Source organism: Ixodes scapularis, unplaced genomic scaffold (assembly GCF_016920785.2).
Source record: "Ixodes scapularis isolate PalLabHiFi unplaced genomic scaffold, ASM1692078v2 PGA_scaffold3__209_contigs__length_174095766, whole genome shotgun sequence".
NCBI classification, from domain to species: Eukaryota; Metazoa; Arthropoda; class Arachnida; order Ixodida; family Ixodidae; genus Ixodes; species Ixodes scapularis.
This window is the reverse complement of record NW_024609868.1, coordinates 115228760-115246572: the sequence shown is the minus strand read 5'-3', so window position 1 is coordinate 115246572 and position 17813 is coordinate 115228760. Positions and strand designations below refer to the sequence as shown.

Here is a 17813-nt window from a genome sequence, read left to right as displayed (position 1 = left end):
ATGACGATGTGGATGCCGGTGACGTCATCAGTGATGATGACGATGTGGATGCCGGTGACGTCATCAGTGATGATGACGATGACAATATGGATGCCGGTAACGTCATCAGTGATGATGACGATGACGATGTGGATGCCGGTGACGTCATCAGTGATGATGACGATGACGATGTGGATGCCGGTGACGTCATCAGTGATGATGACGATGACGATGTGGATGCCGGTGACGTCATCAGTGAGGATGACGATGACGATGCGGATGCCGGTGACGTCATCAGTGATGATGACGATGACGATGTGGATGCCGGTGACGTCATCAGTGATGATGACGATGACGATGTGGATGCCGATGACGTCATCAGTGATGATGACGATGACGATGTGGATGCCGGTGACGTCATCAGTGACGATGACGTCATCGGGGGGTCACGCGACATCGGCGGGGGTCACGTGACCTCGGGGGGTCACGTGACGTCGAGGAGGGGGTCACGCGACCTCAAGGGAGTCACGTGACTTCGGGGGGTCACGTGACCCCCATGAGGTCACATGACCCCGGTGGGGGGCTCGCGCAGTGCATTATGGGACATTTCCCATGATGCACCGCGCGGTTACGCCGACGGCGACGGCGACGGCGACGCCGCTCAAGCCGGAAACGGGCCCCTAAGAGCTGCGCTCTAAAATGAAAGCCGCTTACAACTCCCTGTAACGCCGAATTGGAGCGCAGCTATTGAGGAGGAGGACGGAAGGGCGCTGGGGGGGGGGGGGGGGGGTTAGACTAACCAGGGGGGGGGGGTCACGTGACCTTGGGGGTCACGTGACCCCCAATGCCGATGATGTCATCACTGACGTCACTGATGATGTCGTCAGTGACGATGACGATGCGGGTACCGATGACGTCATCAGTGACGTCGCTGACGACGTCATCAGTGATGATGACGATGACGATGCGGATGCCGGTGACGACATCAGTGACGTCACTGATGACGTCATCAGTGATGATGACGATGACGATGCGGATGTCGGTAACGTCACCGGCATCCACAGCGTCATCGTCATCATCACTGATGACGTCACCGGCATCCACATCGTCATCGTCATCATCACTGATGACGTCACCGGCATCCACATCGTCATCGTCATCATCACTGATGACGTCACCGGCATCCGCATCGTCATCGTCATCATTACTGATGACGTCACCGGCATCCACATCGTCATCGTCATCATCACTGATGACGTCACCGGCATCCACATCGTCATCGTCATCATCACTGATGACGTCACCGGCATCCACATCGGCATCCGCATCGTCATCGTCATCATCACTGATGTTGACGTCAGCAGTGATGATGACAATGACGATGTTGATGCCGGTGACGTCATCAGTGTCGATGACGTCATCGGGGGGTCACGCGACATCGCCGGGGGTCACGTGACCTCGGGGGGTCACGTGACCTCGAGGAGGGGGTCACGTGACCTCAGGGGAGTCACGTGACCTCGAGGAGGGGGTCACGTGACCTCAGGGGAGTCACGTGACTTCGGGGGGTCACGTGACCTCGGGGGGGGGGTCACGTGCCCCCCCACGAAGTCACGTGACCCCGGTGGGGGGCTCGCGCGGTGCATTATGGGACATTTCCCATGATGCACCGCGCGGTTACGCCGACGGCGACGGCGACGGCGACGGCGACGGCGACGCCGCTCAAGCCGGAAACGGGCCCCTAAGAGCTGCGCTCTAAAAACAAATGCACTCACCCATGTGTTTGCAGAAGCACAGGCAGACAGAAACTAGGAATTGTTTTCGAACCTCCTAGTAGGTTACTACACACAGCCGATTCTGTAGACAAGCACAAACTAAGCAATTTGTAATATGTGAAGAGGTACCACTGAGGCTATTATACAACTGAGAATATTGCAAAGCAAACGAGATTCAAAGGCCATTCTTGGGTAGTGTCTACTCTCCCGGCAGCCGGTCAAATCCCCCCCCCCCCCCCGCCCAAAATTCTACTGCCAGTAGCCACTTATTGGCGCTGCAATCAGTTCATCGAACGACGTTTCATCGACAGATCGTTTCATCAACACGTGATGTTTATAAACAATCCAAAATATGTTTTTTTTTTTGTTTTTTGTAATGGGTTGCTGCAGACTCGCCAAGAAGTGGCGTGAACGGGTGGGCTGGGTCGGTGAGCACGCGCCTCAGGAATACAGGCGCGACGAAATGTCTCTGCAGCGTGCAATTCGCGTAACGAGTGTCGACGAACCGTTAGTGTCGACTAAACGTGTGTCCAGGAAACGTGTATCCACCAAAAAGGTGTCCATGAAACGTGCTTTCACAAAACGCAGGGAGAATAAGAAAGTCAGTATTCTAACTGCAATTTTCACTTGATTTCAGACAGCTAATGGCAGGGGACTGTGGTAGAATTTCGGAGAAATTATTCTCCCAGCTGTCAGAAGATAGGCACTGCAAGGAGATAGACACTACAGAACGGTCAATTGTCGCCGAGTAGGTTGCAGCGCACTTAGGTTGAAAATACCGGACTTGAAAGATGTAATCCGAGATATATGTCGACACGGGGACTGCAGAACAACCACTCAAACACAAAACCGAGAAGGAAGGGATCCGTAAAGATTCACAACGATGTAGCACAAGCTGTCATTTGGCAAAGCAAACACTGAGCGCATCACAAGAGTGTCTTGGGCTTCTTTGAAGAAATCGCTTGTTGCCGACTTACGGGTAGAACTTTTCGATCGAGATACCATTTACCATACACGCGAAATCCACAGCAGCCCCGCGGGCTGCACGGCACGCGAAACTAGGTCCGCATAGGGTGCCTGCATGTTTCCGCCGCTCCGCTGTTTAGGATGGCGACAACGTTTGTGGTACCTGCTGCCGACAAACCAGTGTTGCCTACCTCGTTACCATGGCAACCTCCGCTGTTTTCGTCGACCATTTTGTCACACCCGCGGGTCGTGCGCTCGGACTACGCCGCTAGTCCTCGTTAGGGCTAGGGAATGCTCACCGCTCTCGTTCCGACGGCGAGGTTTCGGCTTTCAATGGCGGTTTGTGGCGTTCCATTTTGTCGCGGGAACTCGCTTTTCGATAAAAGCAACGCACACTTCCTGCTCGCAACTACGAAATATTAAACACCCGAATAAAGAGAGCGACTTAAATAAATAAGAGAGCGACTGCCACCACGACCGCCATCCCGCTGAGTTTCCGACTTCTCTTATGAACTTAAACAGAAGTGGCCTCACAGAGTTGTCAGTGTGTCGAGACTACAGAAACTCAACGTTGTGTACGTTTAGCAAAACTAAGAAGTGGGAAAAAATGGCGGTGGGAGGGGATCTGGGAAAGGGTAACAAGAAGTTGGTGCCACCCTAAAGCGGAGCGGAAACATGTAGGCACCCTAGGCCCGCAAGCAGGCATTCCGGGATTGGCAAGGGCTCATCCGTCATCCTTCAAAAAACGTGATCACGCTCCTTCCGTTACATACGCACAGAGAGTGTTGTCAAGCGATGAAAAGTCCACGGTTGATTGGTCCGCCGAGTGCGCACCTTCTACAAGGGTTTCAGCTTAGGGAGACAGAGAAAACAGAGAAGTTGAAAAGCAGAGCTTCTTCAAGGCCAAAACGAGGGTGCGATCACAAAGACTAATCTTCTGGGCCATACCAACAAGGAACACAACGAGAGAATGTGTCACTTATATCCTGTTGACAGTTCGACCCAAGGTTGATAGTGCAGTGGATGGTATATGAGGCCTTGGGCTTAAGGCAGGTGGTGCCGTGTTCAGCGTTATCACCTGCTTTGAGACTGTTGTCACGTGACCATAACCGGAGACACGATTGGCATCAAGAACACATAGCGTATACTCTGTGACCAGGACAGCTCCGTGAAGGCCAGCTTTTGGACTTCCAAAGTTGCACTTTCCAGAAGTGACCCAAAACGGGGCAGGTCTGAAGATATATTTTACGCCGTGTAACCCACATAATAATTTGAAATGAAGAATTAATGGCGAATACTCTTTTTGTGCAGGATGTTCACAAGTAAATAAATAAATAAATAAATAAATAAATAAACATATATATATATATATATATATATATATTCTGTTTTACCAACCACTTTCGAATTATGTGTCAACTGTTAGGTTCGCATTTTTGAACTTTAATTTTGGGAATCTTTGCATCGTTGTGGCATTTTTGGTTGCATGGTGTAAGAAATTTTTGCCGTTATACGTTTTTCATCCGTGAGTTCAGTCAGAGCAACGACGCAGCAACCGCGAAGCGAGAGACAGCTGCGGCTCGATCTGGCTGTCAGCGTTCGCTCTGATAGAATGTGAGCATGGGACTCTCGAGCAGCGTTAGCTTGCTGATGATGCAGGACGCCGCTTGACGTTGAGAATCTTTGTCCTGTGAATGCCGGCGAAAATGTTCCAGTGCTCGGCGTTCCCTAGACAGCAGCGCCTGTCAGAGACCACCCGCGCAGCATCGCAACCTGTCTGGAGCCTATTGGCCATCTGCGACCGCCGACGATTTATCGTCGCGACTTGAATGGGAGCATTTTATGAACCCCGCGAACATGAAACACCGCGAACATGAACTCCCGCGAAAATCAACTCCCGCAAACATGATCCCCGTGAACATGATCCCCGCGAACATTATCCCCGCGAACATGATCCCCGCGAACATGATCCCCGCGACGACCGACCGCCAGCGCTCGCAGACGGAAGGTTCCGATGCTGTGCGAACGGTTGTTGGAGGACGCTGCGTAGGGTACACCGGGTGCTGGAACGGCTTCGCAACCATTCGAAGGGCAAAGGATTCGCGACGGCAAAGTAGCGTCGTGCATCTTCAGTAAGCTAACGCTGCTTTAGAGTCTCAAGCTTACATTTCCCAGAGCGAGCGCGGCCGGCCAGGTTGATGCGCAGTCGGCTCTCCCGTCGCGATTGCTACGTCGTTGCTCTACCTACACTGATGACATGTGCGCCGGCATTAGAAACAGCCCTCTAGAGAATTTATTCGAGTCCAATAGACGACTTTATAGAGCGATAGACCGTCGTGACAAGAGTAGAGCTCACCTCCGTAGTGGCGTAAGGAGTGGCTTTATGTTCGTTGACGCCGTGTCGAGAACGACTAAATATACACGAAAAACATTAAATATATTTAATACAACAGCCAGAAAGAAATACAAACATGACAGGAACACGGACAAAGTATAAAGCGCGCTACAAAATACATATACTTACCAAATACACTGGAAAAGACAGATAAGTAAAGATAAAAAACGGAAGATCGAGATGACGTCAACGCCGAAACAAAACAATGCGCAGTGAAAGCAGCCGTCAAAACTGCAATAGTCCTGTAGGCAGCTAAGGACGCTTTTGTGATCGCGGGTGTATAGCCGCGGCGACGCACGCCCCGTTAACCTGGCTAAAGAAACTTCTCGCCCCGATCGAGCGCATGAATGACTGTCTTCTACTTTCCTACATCCACAGTAAAAAAAAGAACAAAAAAAAAAAAAAAAAGGTCGCGGGCCTGTAGTTTACGAAATATAAAACACCATTGAGCCCGCTAAGAAAATTTAAAGGGTCGCGAGTCTATAGCTTGAGAGGCATACATACCTGTACAGCCGGCTAAAGCACATTGAAATATCGGAGGGTATAGTCGGCTAAAGAAAATTAAATGATGCAATTCTATAGATATAAGGACATACACCACTCTATTGTCGGCTAAAGCCCATTCAGAGGTCGAAGGTTTATAGCTTTGGTGACATAAAACGCTATAGGGTTGGCTAAAGAAAATTCAATGGTCGCGAGTCTATAAATTTAGGGACATACATTACTCTATAGCCGGTTAAAGCACGTTCAATTGTCGCGGACTTATTACATTAAGGATATACATATTTTTATACTTCGCTTAAGAATATCGAACTGTCGCGAGTCTATAGCCGCGTAGCCATAAGTTGTTCTACAGACAGCTATAGAAATCGGAATGGTCTAGATTCTATAGCTTTGAAGACAGATTTTTCTGTAGGTGGCTATAGCGTGTTTTATGGTTTCTTATGGCTGAACACAGAGGGCCATATAAGGTGATAGCTCACCATATGATTTTTCATAGACGTCCATTGACCATTTTCGTATGGGTAACAACCAAGGACAACATTTTTGAAATCAACTCACGCCGCCTGCGCGTATTACGAGAGCAAACAGTGGTTAAGCGCCTGAGACATGATTTACCCAGATACGCAATATGTTGAAATGTCAATAGCCTCGAATATTCTGAAAATATTAATCACGCAGGGATGGGCGGACGCAAGCTTCCGCGGAAATCCCCAGATACCAACCCCAAACTTGGATGTTTTGGCATCGTCGGGAGTTATCCTGAACAACTACTATGTGCAGCACCTCTGCACGCCTTCAAGAGGAGCTCTCATGACTGGCCTCTACCCAATACACACAGGTGGGAGATTACGCCGTATCGACCACACCGGCCGCGTGTTTTGGTTCCAGCTTTCTGATACAGTTGTCGTATAACTGTTTAATGTCGTCCGTCTTATGAGGTTTGAATTTGAGAGAGTTGAAATTTGTCAAAAAGTCCAACTTAGTGCTTACGCAATTCGTTGTCAACGTGGCGTCATTGTCGTTCCCGCGCTGCCTTCTACCACGATTCTGGTGATTTTCCCGCTTTCTGTCTTAATCCGTTCTTGCGCCTTATCCGTATTCCGTCTGAGACGAGCCTGTATAGCGCGCTGTAACTGAAAGTCGCGTTTTTCAAACCAGCAACGAACGTTCCGAGGTCTATATCATACGACGTGAAAGTTTGTTTGGTCGGACGGTTGTGCGCATGCGCCGGCACAGCGGGATATCGACCAAAGTTAAGACCCCCAAGAAGACAAGGTACACGCGTGAGGTCATCATTGGCAGACCTCCGTCCCGCCCCTAGCGGCGAACACATTGAAGCTTTACGAGAGCCGCCGCAATACTTTCACATATAACTTTAAAAATATGTGCATTTGTGTCTTAAGCGGAGTAAAACGTATTTTGCTCCACAACAAAGCTTGCCGCTTTAAACGCCCATCTGAAAAGGTTCATGCTTTAATTGCTCTCCAAAGAGCGAAATACTATATATATTTATATTTTCTAATGAAAAACTATTATAGCTTGCAACTAATAAAAACGAAGCAATTAAAATGCGTTTTCCATGAAAATCGAATTCGACCATGCTAGATTTTTGAAACGTTCCGTCATTCAAATGTATATAACAAATTGTATTTTCTACATATGATGTGGACTTTGTACTTATTAAAAGAACTAGATTTGATCTGTTTGGTGACTTAAAGATGATTAAAATATCTTAAGTAAATAACACAGAGAAAGTTGCCCTACTTTTCTGAAAAATATTCAAAGGAAAACTGTTCGACGTCGATTTTTTAAATACACTAAAATATAAGTTATTAGCTCTTAAGCTTCATAAATGCTACTTTAAAAGTGTCACAAAATGTTTTAGTGTTTTCTTTTGAGAAATTAGAAAATAGCTTTCGGTGAAGTCTGCAATCCGCGCCCAGTACGTGTAACTTCAGTTTTCGCTAGGGCACCTTCAATGGCCAAAAACTAGAACAAAAAAAAAAAATGATCCGCTAAGTTTGCCGTTTGACCTCTATTTTGTAATAAGAATGCTCAAAGAATATTACAAAAAAAAAATCCACTTCCAAGACGGTGTTTGATTTGTGACGAAAACAGCCATAAATATTTTGTGCTGCCGTTTTTTGATGATGGCGCTAAATTGTTTCTATTGTGTTTCCGTGCAAAACGCGAGTTCGAAACGATGTGTTTCAGGCTGACATTTCTCGCCGGCAGGCTGATACAAAGCGCGAGATAACCTTGGACGTTTTATGGAATCTTACGTTGGATGGCGAGGGTTAGCCAAGATTTTGTAGCCATAAGCCATACTTGGATATTGGGGTCTTTTATCCAACGAAAACTTGTTGGACTCGTCACATAAACTCAGAATGGGGGTTGTACGGAAACAACCAGTGGCGAGTCGTAATCCAAGATGGTGCACTGGATGTAACAGTTTCAGAGCCGATTGCCGTGCTGTTTCATACACTATAGCAACCTAGTCAAGACGGAATCACACAAGAGAATTCTATAGGCGCAGGAGACATCTATCTGATCACCAAGTCTTCTTAGCCACGGCCTTTAACAGCTTCATACTTTTAAGACATTTTTCCTAAAACACTTCAAGTGAAAAAAAAAGTAAACTTCTTATCAAGGATCAAACCCACAAATTTGCGCTCATCTTTAAAGGGATTGTGGGGTCAAGTTTTGTATTTGAGAAAACAATTGAATTTCATTGTTATTGCATCGAGACGCATCGTACGCGCAATATCTGAATTTTGTAAGACCCTCTGCATGAGTAATTTAATTTATACTGCTCCAATCGCACTCTAGCGTAAACGGTGCTTTCTGTGGCAACATTGGAGCTCCGACGTCGCACAACACAAAGCGAGTATTTCTGTTTCGTTAGTCTTGTCGTTTACCTGCAAGTGAATGCTTCATCGTGCTTCGTTTTTGTTGACGTGCTCGACTTGTTTCGTGGTTGGGTGAGATTTTTGTTGCCCGATTGGGTGCCACAACCACTGGGCAGCACATGCGAGCCAAGACATGACCTTCCACACTTTTACGCGAGGCGTGCAGTGACTAGCAAAATGGATCGTCGCCGCGCGTAGGGACTGGGTTCCCGTCAAGATCAAGATCCCGCTTATGCAGCAATCATCTCACAGAATAGAGCTACGAGCCGAGTTCAGCGGACAGAAGGTTCGTAAGCTGAGGTGTGTTGCCGTGCCAACGATATTAAACTACGTCCATACACTCCTTGCCCAGATCGGATCAATCATTTTGTTTATGCAGCGAAACCGAAACCAACAGCTAGACCACTTGGAAACAATACCATAAGTTGTATTTAGCACGCGTGCAGTCAAATTCTGTTTGACCCGCATGTGCAAATAGAGCGTGGCTGCGATTCACCGAGCTCGTCCAAGTCAAGTGACGACATGCATTTAAACGATTCGCCGGTTGCCTTCGACCCGCGGTCATCGCCTCTGAGGGAAAGACCCGCAGCCTCATCACCGATCCAGTGGAAGCGCCATCATGTGTACCCAGATACTGCTTCGTGTACCTAGTTGCCGCTTCAGAGGCGAAATCTGCATCCTTTGCTTTGCAAGCGCTCCTGATTCGTTCGGTGGCCGTCGCAGTTGTGCTTGCACGAAACGGCATACATTGACTCGAAGCTTATGGCTGTTTTCGAGTAATATCCTGCTAAAAGGCGTGACTTTTTTTTTTGCACACACTTGGAAACTGCAAGAAAAGAACTTTATTTCAGTAGGGTACAGCCTAGGAGAGTGAATCTAAACCATCGATGTTTCGCGGACCCCTTGTGGATCGGCGGAGATGATGGAGGACCCCGTTCGTGGTGAGAGGAGAGAAAAGGTCTAGGTTAAATATAATAATCATTTAATAAATGGATATAACTAAGGGCTAGCGTGAAGTAGACCTCTCTTATTGACGTTCACGCGAAAAACTCGCCCGAAAACTAAAACATTTATTTTCGACCTAAACAAAAAAGAACTTTTATTGTTGGACTTGACTGATGTGGCAGAGCTTCAAGGACCCCCATTTGAGAACCACTGGCCTAGGAGACTACACAATTTGAAACAAAACACAAGACATCCATCGACCAACGCTTGTTATCCCGACCATCCGACAAACCTTTGCGTTTTGTGACGTCACGCAGCGGCTACGGATGTCAGCCATACACACTGGCGAAATTCGGGGTGCAGTTTCGTACATACGCTCTTGAAAGGTTTAGTTAATAGCGGGAGATCATATATAAAAATAAAAATGTTGTTTGTCGAATTGAAGACTCCCTCGACTTATCGAGCGCGAAAACGTAAGTACTTCCGGTTTCGACCGGACAATCCCTTTAACAGGCAACCGCATGGCTTTCAGTTCGAGGTCTGTAATCAAAGGTAGCTTACAGGGCAAGGAAAACGGCACACAAACCGTTTTCTCCGGGGAAAACCTAAAATCATTTCCGTCGGCCAAACTAGCAACTTTATTTAGAGCTAACTGAAGCTGGCGTTCACAGGTGAAACTGTTACGAGAGGAACACGAAATTTGAAGATCGTCTACGTAAATTGAGTATGAGATGGAAGACGGGAGTGCAAACCCCGACTGGTGTGTGCAGGTGTTTACCGGCCGTCCGTATCTTCGGACCGTCTCACGGTGTCGTCACTGTCTGAAGGTGTTGGGAGAGCCTCCCACTCATAACGCAGTAGTCTGCTCCGGTGTCGACGAGTGCCGTCGCGTCGTGGGCGCCTATCATAACGTTGAGGTTATTCGGCACAGTTGCGCAAACATCGTATTGGGGCGTTGCGGCGCTAGAGTGGGAGAACTTCGACGATCTTGGTGGATCTTGGCATCGTTCTTCTTCGGCGACACCACCTCCCGGCATTGCCGCGCCTAGATTTCCCGACGGAAAGCGATGGGTGACAGGCTGTCTCGGCGAGACCGGCGGAAGGGCCATGGCGAGCGTAAGGAAGACGGTGAACGGAATGCCTAGCGGAGAGACGACTCAGGAGGTGAGCGGCGAAGGCAGTCCTCGATATTCCGAGGCCGCTCTCCAAGATGTGGTTGAGAGCCGTGGGGCCCAAATTAACCGCCGTAGGCCCAGTTGGCGGTAGGATCATCCACGGTAGATGTGGTCCGCTTCACCGCTGTGTTAGCAAAGCGGGCGTCGATCGGCCGCGCGCCACACATCCGTCTTCTTAGGCTCCGTTTGTTCAGTACGGACGAGCTGGGGCTGCCCTTCCCGGCTTCAAAAACCCTTCGGCTCTGGGTGACGTCGCGGCGGCGTGAAGTTCTGCCAGGCAGCTGGCGCCAGTCTTCGAGCTACTGCCGCGTAGGTCAGAGAGGGCTCATCGGGTGCTGCTACGCTAGTAGAAGCCTTAAATTTGAATGCCCGTTGAACTTCCTCGCGGACAACTTCGGCTATCGACAGCGAAGCAGGCTGGTGGGCAGCAGGCAGGATCTCCCAAATTTGCTCCCGGATGATCTCGTGGATGTTTTGGATGTTGCAGCTGGACGGCGAGAGGGAAGCGAAGCCGGGAGGTTTCTGGTAGTGTAAGGCCCGTGCTTGAAGGGCAGGTTCGATGTTGGTGGCCTCAATGATGAAACCTTCGATGGTAGTAGGCGGGCTCTACACGAGGCTCTCGAAGATGTTTTATTTCACATCCCGCATTAAGACCTTCAGCTTCTTTTCTACGGGGGCCTCAGGATCCGCGCGGTTGCCCAGTCGAAGAACATTTTCGACAAAGCTAACGACGCTCTCGTTGGCGTCTCGAACCTTCGCTTGAACAAGGCTTCGGCGCGTTCTCTTCGGTGTTGGGGAATGTTCTTCGTAACTTAGCCTTGAGAGTCTTCCAGGGGGTGATCAATGCTTCGTGGTTCTCGAACCAGTTCCGCTTGGTTGCTTCCAAGGCGAAGTAAACATTCCGAAGACACTGTTCCGGTATCCACCTGTTATGGCAAGGCACTCGTTCGTACTGTTGAACCCAGTCGTCGATGTCTTCGTGGCTTTTGCCGTGGAAGGGAGCCGTTGTTGTCCGAGGAGCGACGACAGGTAGACGGCGGAAGAACGGCCGGGTTCTGCTGGGACATCATCGTCGTCTTGGTCTTCGAGTTCTCGGGTAAAAGTCCTAATTCCGGTGGTGGGCCTCGGTTGCGGTGACTTGATCGGGTCTTGGTCTGGTCTTTGTTGGGTTTGTTGTGCTTGGTGTCTAGGGGTACAGCAAGCCGACTACAAAACAGGACCAGCCAGGTTGAGAACACGAGCCAGTCTCCCTTTTATTCCTCGTCTTCTACTTATATAGCTGCAGGTGGTGCTTCTCTCTTGGAGGTGCTAGAACATCTTCCCCTTCAAATATCGAGTAACCTAGCAGGTCGTCAGGTTTCACAGCAAGCCCACTCCGCGTGGTTGGAAGGCCTGTAGTTCTCGTAGGCAAGGAAGCCGTAGATGTTGTAGACAAGGAAGCCGTAGATGTCGTAAGCAAGGAAGCCACGTTAATGGTAGCCAGGGGTGATCCGTCACGTGCGCATTGTTAATGTGACGTGGGAATGGGAATATAAATCATGTGTCCTCGATTTCTTCTCACAACTCCCGGGTCGGTCTCAACTATATATGAACGGGCCCTCCTGAAGGCTCCGTGACGTCACTACTTTGTCTTTGGTCTGAGGCCAACGTGCGTTGTGCAATATGCAGTGGCTTAGGTGCGTGTAGTTCATGCCTTTTGTCAAAGTTCATTTTCTCTTTGTCCCTGCCCTGTTTCTCCCGAATATTGAGGAGATCGGGATACGGAGTCTTAATTTCGGCGAGATCCGTCCAAGGGTAGTGAAGTCCTTTTGCGCCTTCGGATCAGGAGCTCTGCGGGGCTGTAGCCGTTTTCCAGAGGTGTGGCTCGGTACGACTGAAGTGCGCGATAGGCGTCATCGGTCTTATTCATACTGCGCTTGAATATTTCGACAGCAGTCTCTGCAAAACCGTTACTTTGCGGAAACTTCGGGCTGGAAGTTTTGTGGTGGAAGCCCCAGTCTTGTGAAAACTTGAAATATTCTGACGACTCGATGTTTTGGAACTGTGGGCCTTTGTCACTGAGCCAGTTTCTGGTGTGCCATGTCTGGCGAAGATAGATTTGAGGTGGCCGATTACGGATGTTGTTGGACAGGCTCGTGAGTGGCGCAACTTCTGGGAATCTAGAATAATCATCGGTGACAAAGAAAAAACATTTTCCTGCTAGGTAAAACAAGTCCCTACCAACTTGCTGCCACGATCTTTCAGGGAAAGGCGTTGGCATTAACGGCTCTCGTCTATTGCTCGTTTTTTAGATGCACTAGTGACATTCTCGGACAAAGTTTTCGATTTGAGTCGATATGCCAGGCCACCAGACAGACCTGCGTGCGCGTGTGCGGCATTTAGTAATGCCTTGATGTCAGATGGTGTATTTCACTGAAGATGTATTCTCTCGTGGATTGGGGTACAAGAATCCTTGAGCCTTTCATTAGAAGCCCCCATTCAGAGAAATAACAGTTCCGCATTTACAAAAGTCATTACACGTTTGATCTACATTGCTCTTGATAGGCCACCCGTCAGCACAGTATCGGGTCAAGAGCTGACAGGAGACATCTTTTTATTGTACCTCCTCGATTTGCTGAAGTCGTTTGTCCGTAGCGGGGAGACTGCATTTGATGCCGTGAACGTAAGCGTCGATCTCTTCTTCCAATTCACGGCTAGGAACTTCAGCCAGAGGATGTCTGGACAAGACGTCAGCGACGATGAGGTCTTTACCTGAAACATGTCTGATATCATATGAGTGCCTCATCATGCGTAGCTGTATAAGCAGTAGTCTCAGTGAGATATCTTCTAAACGTTTCGTGGAAAAAATGGGACCAGAGGTTTGCGGTCAGTTTGAATGATGACTTCCAATCCTGTGATGAGGTCGCAAAAACTTTTCACAGCTCCATTTCACAGCCAATCCTCCCGTTTCGATTTGAGCATAGCGCCTCTCTGTGTTGCTGAGTGTCTTTGATGCATATCCGACTGGACGATACGTGTCGCCACTCCGCTTTTGTCGCAGAACTGCGCCAATGCCATAGGACGAGGCGTCTGCCGAGATCACTGTTATTTGCTTGGGATCAAACAAGGCGAGTATTGGAGTTGAAGTGAATGTTGCTCTCAAGGTGTCAATACCATCTGCTGTTTACAATCTCAGACCCAAGCGTTCTTCGAACTCGAAAGCGCCGTTGGGGGATGTGCTTTTTGGGCTAAATGTGGAATGAATTTTCCAAGATAGTTTATCATTCTCAGAAAACTCTTCAGCTCACTTCATTGGCTGCTGTTTTCATTGCCCTGACTGCCATGAGCTTGCCTTCATCAGGGTGGACACCAGTTTGGCCTATGATGTGGCCTAGGAACTTCACTCGGGTTGCTTCAAAAACGCATTTAGAGTCGTTTAGTGTGATTCCCACTTGTTGTAGCCTTGCAAGGACATCTCTCAGTCTTTTGTTGTGTTCTTCCTTGGAAGAGCCGTAGGCGAGGATGTCGTTCATGTTGCATACATGGCCCTCAATGCCGCTCAATAGCTGGCTGATCTTCTTCTGGTAAAACTCTGGTGCGAACGTGATACCAAATGGAAGCATTTTGAACTTGTACTTCCCGAAAGGAGTGATAAAGGTTGTCAGAATCTGCCGCTCTGGTGCTAGTTGAAACTGCCAGAAGCCGGAATTGGCGTCGAGCTTGGAGAAGAATCACGCATTCCCCAGCTGTGCAAGAAAGTGATCCGTGGTAGGGCGATGATGAAGTTTTCTCTCAACTTACTTGTTCAATGATGTGAAATCCACGCAGATTCGATAGCTTCCATTTGGTTTCCGCACCCCTATCGTAACGGAACACCAGTTGGTGGGTTCGTCTACCGGTTCCATAACGTCAAGCAGAATCCTGTTTTCGAGCTCTTTCTTTATTTCTTGCATGAGAGGTATTGGGATCCTTCTCAGGGAGGCTAAAGAAACGGGCACAGCGTCTTGATTCAATCTTATCGTGTATGGCATGTTCACGCAACCAAGACCTGTAAAGAGCGAAGGTAACTCAGGTTTAGCGTTCACTGTATTGGAGTTTAAAAGGGACACGAGCCAGTCTCCCTTTTATTCTTCGCCTTCCACTTACATAGCTGCAGCCTGTGAGTCTCTCTAAGAGCTACTAGAACAAGGTCTTCTGCGGCTTGGGGTCGGACTTGCACTGCGGGCCCTCGGAGAGGTGCGCTGAACGGACATTGGCTACCGCGCACCTCCACCAATATATCACGAATGACGAGGTGACGAGCAAGAAATAACTGAGGAAACTGAAACATTTAATGGGGCGAACTTGTGCCCGAAACAAAAAGGAAACAGAAGATAACAACAGAGCGTCGCGGACGGCTAAGTCCACATAACAGCAGGATCGAGCGCTGGGGCGAAATTGACTCCGGCTCGTCAAGCGGAGCCCCTTATGTACACGCGTGGGCCTCTGGAACGTTCGGAGTAAAACATTCGGCGACTAGAACATTCAGACCTTGAATGAGTAACGCAGTTCTAGAATTTATCAGAACATCACATTCCACAGTCAACCAAATGTGTACCCACGGCCAGGACTGGAACCTTGGCTTTTTGCGTGGAAGGCAAACGTGCTAACCGTTAGGCCGCGAGCGCGCTGCCTGCTCGGTCGGCGGCGCTCGGGGCAATATGCGTGTTTTTTGCGGGGATCCAATCCTCGTCGCCATTGTCATCTACAAGTTAATTTGGGATAATGGAAGGATATATTTATTTAACTGTTTATTTTACAATCGATGGGTGTTACGGGAAGCGTCTTTTCTGGTCTGCGACCGCGCCCAGTTTGTCGCCTCCAGATGTCACGTGTTTCTCTGTAGCTCGCCACTCGGTTCCCCCCCTCCTGGTGCCTCGAGTTGCATCTGCCGTTGTTTGTGCTCAATAGGTCGTGTTCGCTATGCACGACGAACACGCACGTAATACCACGGCCACACCTAAAAACCAATTCGACTCACGAGGAAAATCTCAAGGTAGCTCAAAAGCTGCATTGACAGTTCGGGGGAAATTGCTGAGTATTTTCTCAGTCGAGTGGAGTTTTAAGTCGAATGTGATATATGAAGCGAAAAACCGTTGTCAACTGTAATTTGAGTGAGGTTTCAAGTCGAGCAGCCTTTGCACATGAACTGGTGCCGCCGAGGCGCGTTCCACAGATATCTCGGGCAGAAAAAACCAAGTGAAGGGCTAGCACTGTCAAATTCAGATTATACAAAACATACCACACTGTATCCAAGCGCCACGAAACATGAATGAATGAATGAATGAATTTGGAGTTTTCTGGCGCAGCAGCAACATAGGCCATAGTGCGCCACACAAAGGGTGAGTAAATATCACGTCTAAAGGTTCATTACTGCACGAGATCAAAATATCAAATATCACTTAAAAAACCTAGTTTCAAGTCTATGTAAAATATTCATGTTTTCTAAAAAGGTAAAAACTTGTGTGTACGCAATAACCTGCTCGTCTCCAAGGAAAATGGCTAAGTGAAAAAATATTTGTTTTTTGAAGAAGATTGGAAAGTAGGAGCGGCGTTCATCATTAAATTGTGGACATACTAAAAGGATATGAAGTACAATTGGGATTTCAGAGCAGTAGCCGCACATCTGTGGGTCGTCGCTTTTTAGAAATCACGCATAAGTCAAGTGTGTATGGCCTATGATCAGTCGGCATAAGATGACCTTGTGAAATTTTTCGGATCTCTGGCACTGCGCCATTAACTTAAAAGAGGCGTAGCTCTATGGAGTTTATTATGAGTATCCTAGTCCCACTCTACTTGCCAGGAATGTTTTATTTTATTTCGTAGTGTAGTTCTATAGTCTGTCACTGCGCGGGTGTGAATTTGAATGGGCCTCTTTACACATGCACCTGCGGCTTGGTCGGCATCTTTGTTGACGTGTATTCCTGCATGGCAAAAGTGAATAGTGATGTTTTGCATTGTAGCGTTTGTTACTTTAGCACGAAGCAGAGAAACGAGGGGATGCTTCCAGGACGTTGCAGAGTTAAGGGCAAGGAGGGAACTGAGCGAGTCTGAAATATCACAGATAATCTGTATTTTTGCTTGATTTTTTCATCTACCATCAATAAGATTCCAAGAAGTTCAGCAGTAAACGCAGATGTATTGGCATTAATTCGTCTAACACGTTGAAAGAACTGCCCAACCGCAGCGCAGCCAGCATAGCAGTAGCCTTTGTCCCATCAGTAAAAAACTTTTCTCCGTTTCGTAGTGACTAGCAATCTCAAAAAATTCTTGCGTTATAGCACTGGTCGCGGCAACTTTCTTGTTGTCTTTTTTCAAAGAGAGGTCGCGTGTTATTGCTGGGCAATCTCAATGAGCAAGTCTGTGTTTGGTTTTAATGACAGAATAGGCTACATCAAAACTTTAGGTCGCTGCGGCATCCTTCATCCGAAGTGCAAAGGAAACCGTTAGGAATGACTTGTTTTAAAAGGCCTGGTGGTATTTTATGCTTTTAATAAAAGAAAAATTCGGATGCTGCGGAAAAGTATGGAGTTTTCAAAAGCACTGCGTGCTAAGATAAAACCTACGTTTATCAAGCGACCGCTCATTTGACTCGGCATACAAGCTGGGCACGGGGGTGTTCGAAAGGCACTGGTTGCCAGTCGGATCTTCTGGTGATGGATAGGGTCTAACATTTTGAGCGTAGAGGGTTTGGCAGAGCCGTAAATAGTGCCTCCATAATCCAACACTGAGCGAACACAGGCCCTGTAGATTCGCAAAAGGCAGACATGGTGGGAACCTCAAGAACGGTGTGCAAGTACCTTAAGAAGATTCGACTTTCTCTAATATCTTAGTCTTAGCTCCTTTATGTGTGTGCCATAAGTTAACTTACTATCGAATTCTAGGCCTAAAAACTTATGCTCCGATTTAACAGGATTGGGTGTACCTTTACTGAACAATGATGGCTCGGCAGACGTTCCTAGTTTCCGACAGATACATACAGCCACAGTCTTCTGGGCAGAAAGCCGAAAGCCATTCTGGTCAGCCCATCTACTTATCCTGCTTACCGTAGGCAGTACTTGACGCTCACAGATAGCTAAGTTACATGAGGAAAAACAACCCTGGACATCGTCAACGTAAAGAGAATGAGAGATCGCGGACGAAATTACTT

At 48.2% G+C, this 17813-nt stretch overlaps 1 protein-coding gene across 1 annotated transcript in view; it reads left to right on the top strand.

Moving 5' to 3' along the window:
• Nucleotides 1-6252: 6252 nt before the first annotated feature.
• LOC115324168 (arylsulfatase B-like) overlaps nt 6253-17813 on the top strand; it is a 99645-nt gene continuing 88084 nt past the window's right edge. Inside the window, exon 1 of the mRNA XM_040217186.1 lies at nt 6253-6454. Coding sequence (XP_040073120.1) covers nt 6253-6454 — 202 coding nt within the window. The remainder of the gene's footprint in view (nt 6455-17813) is intronic.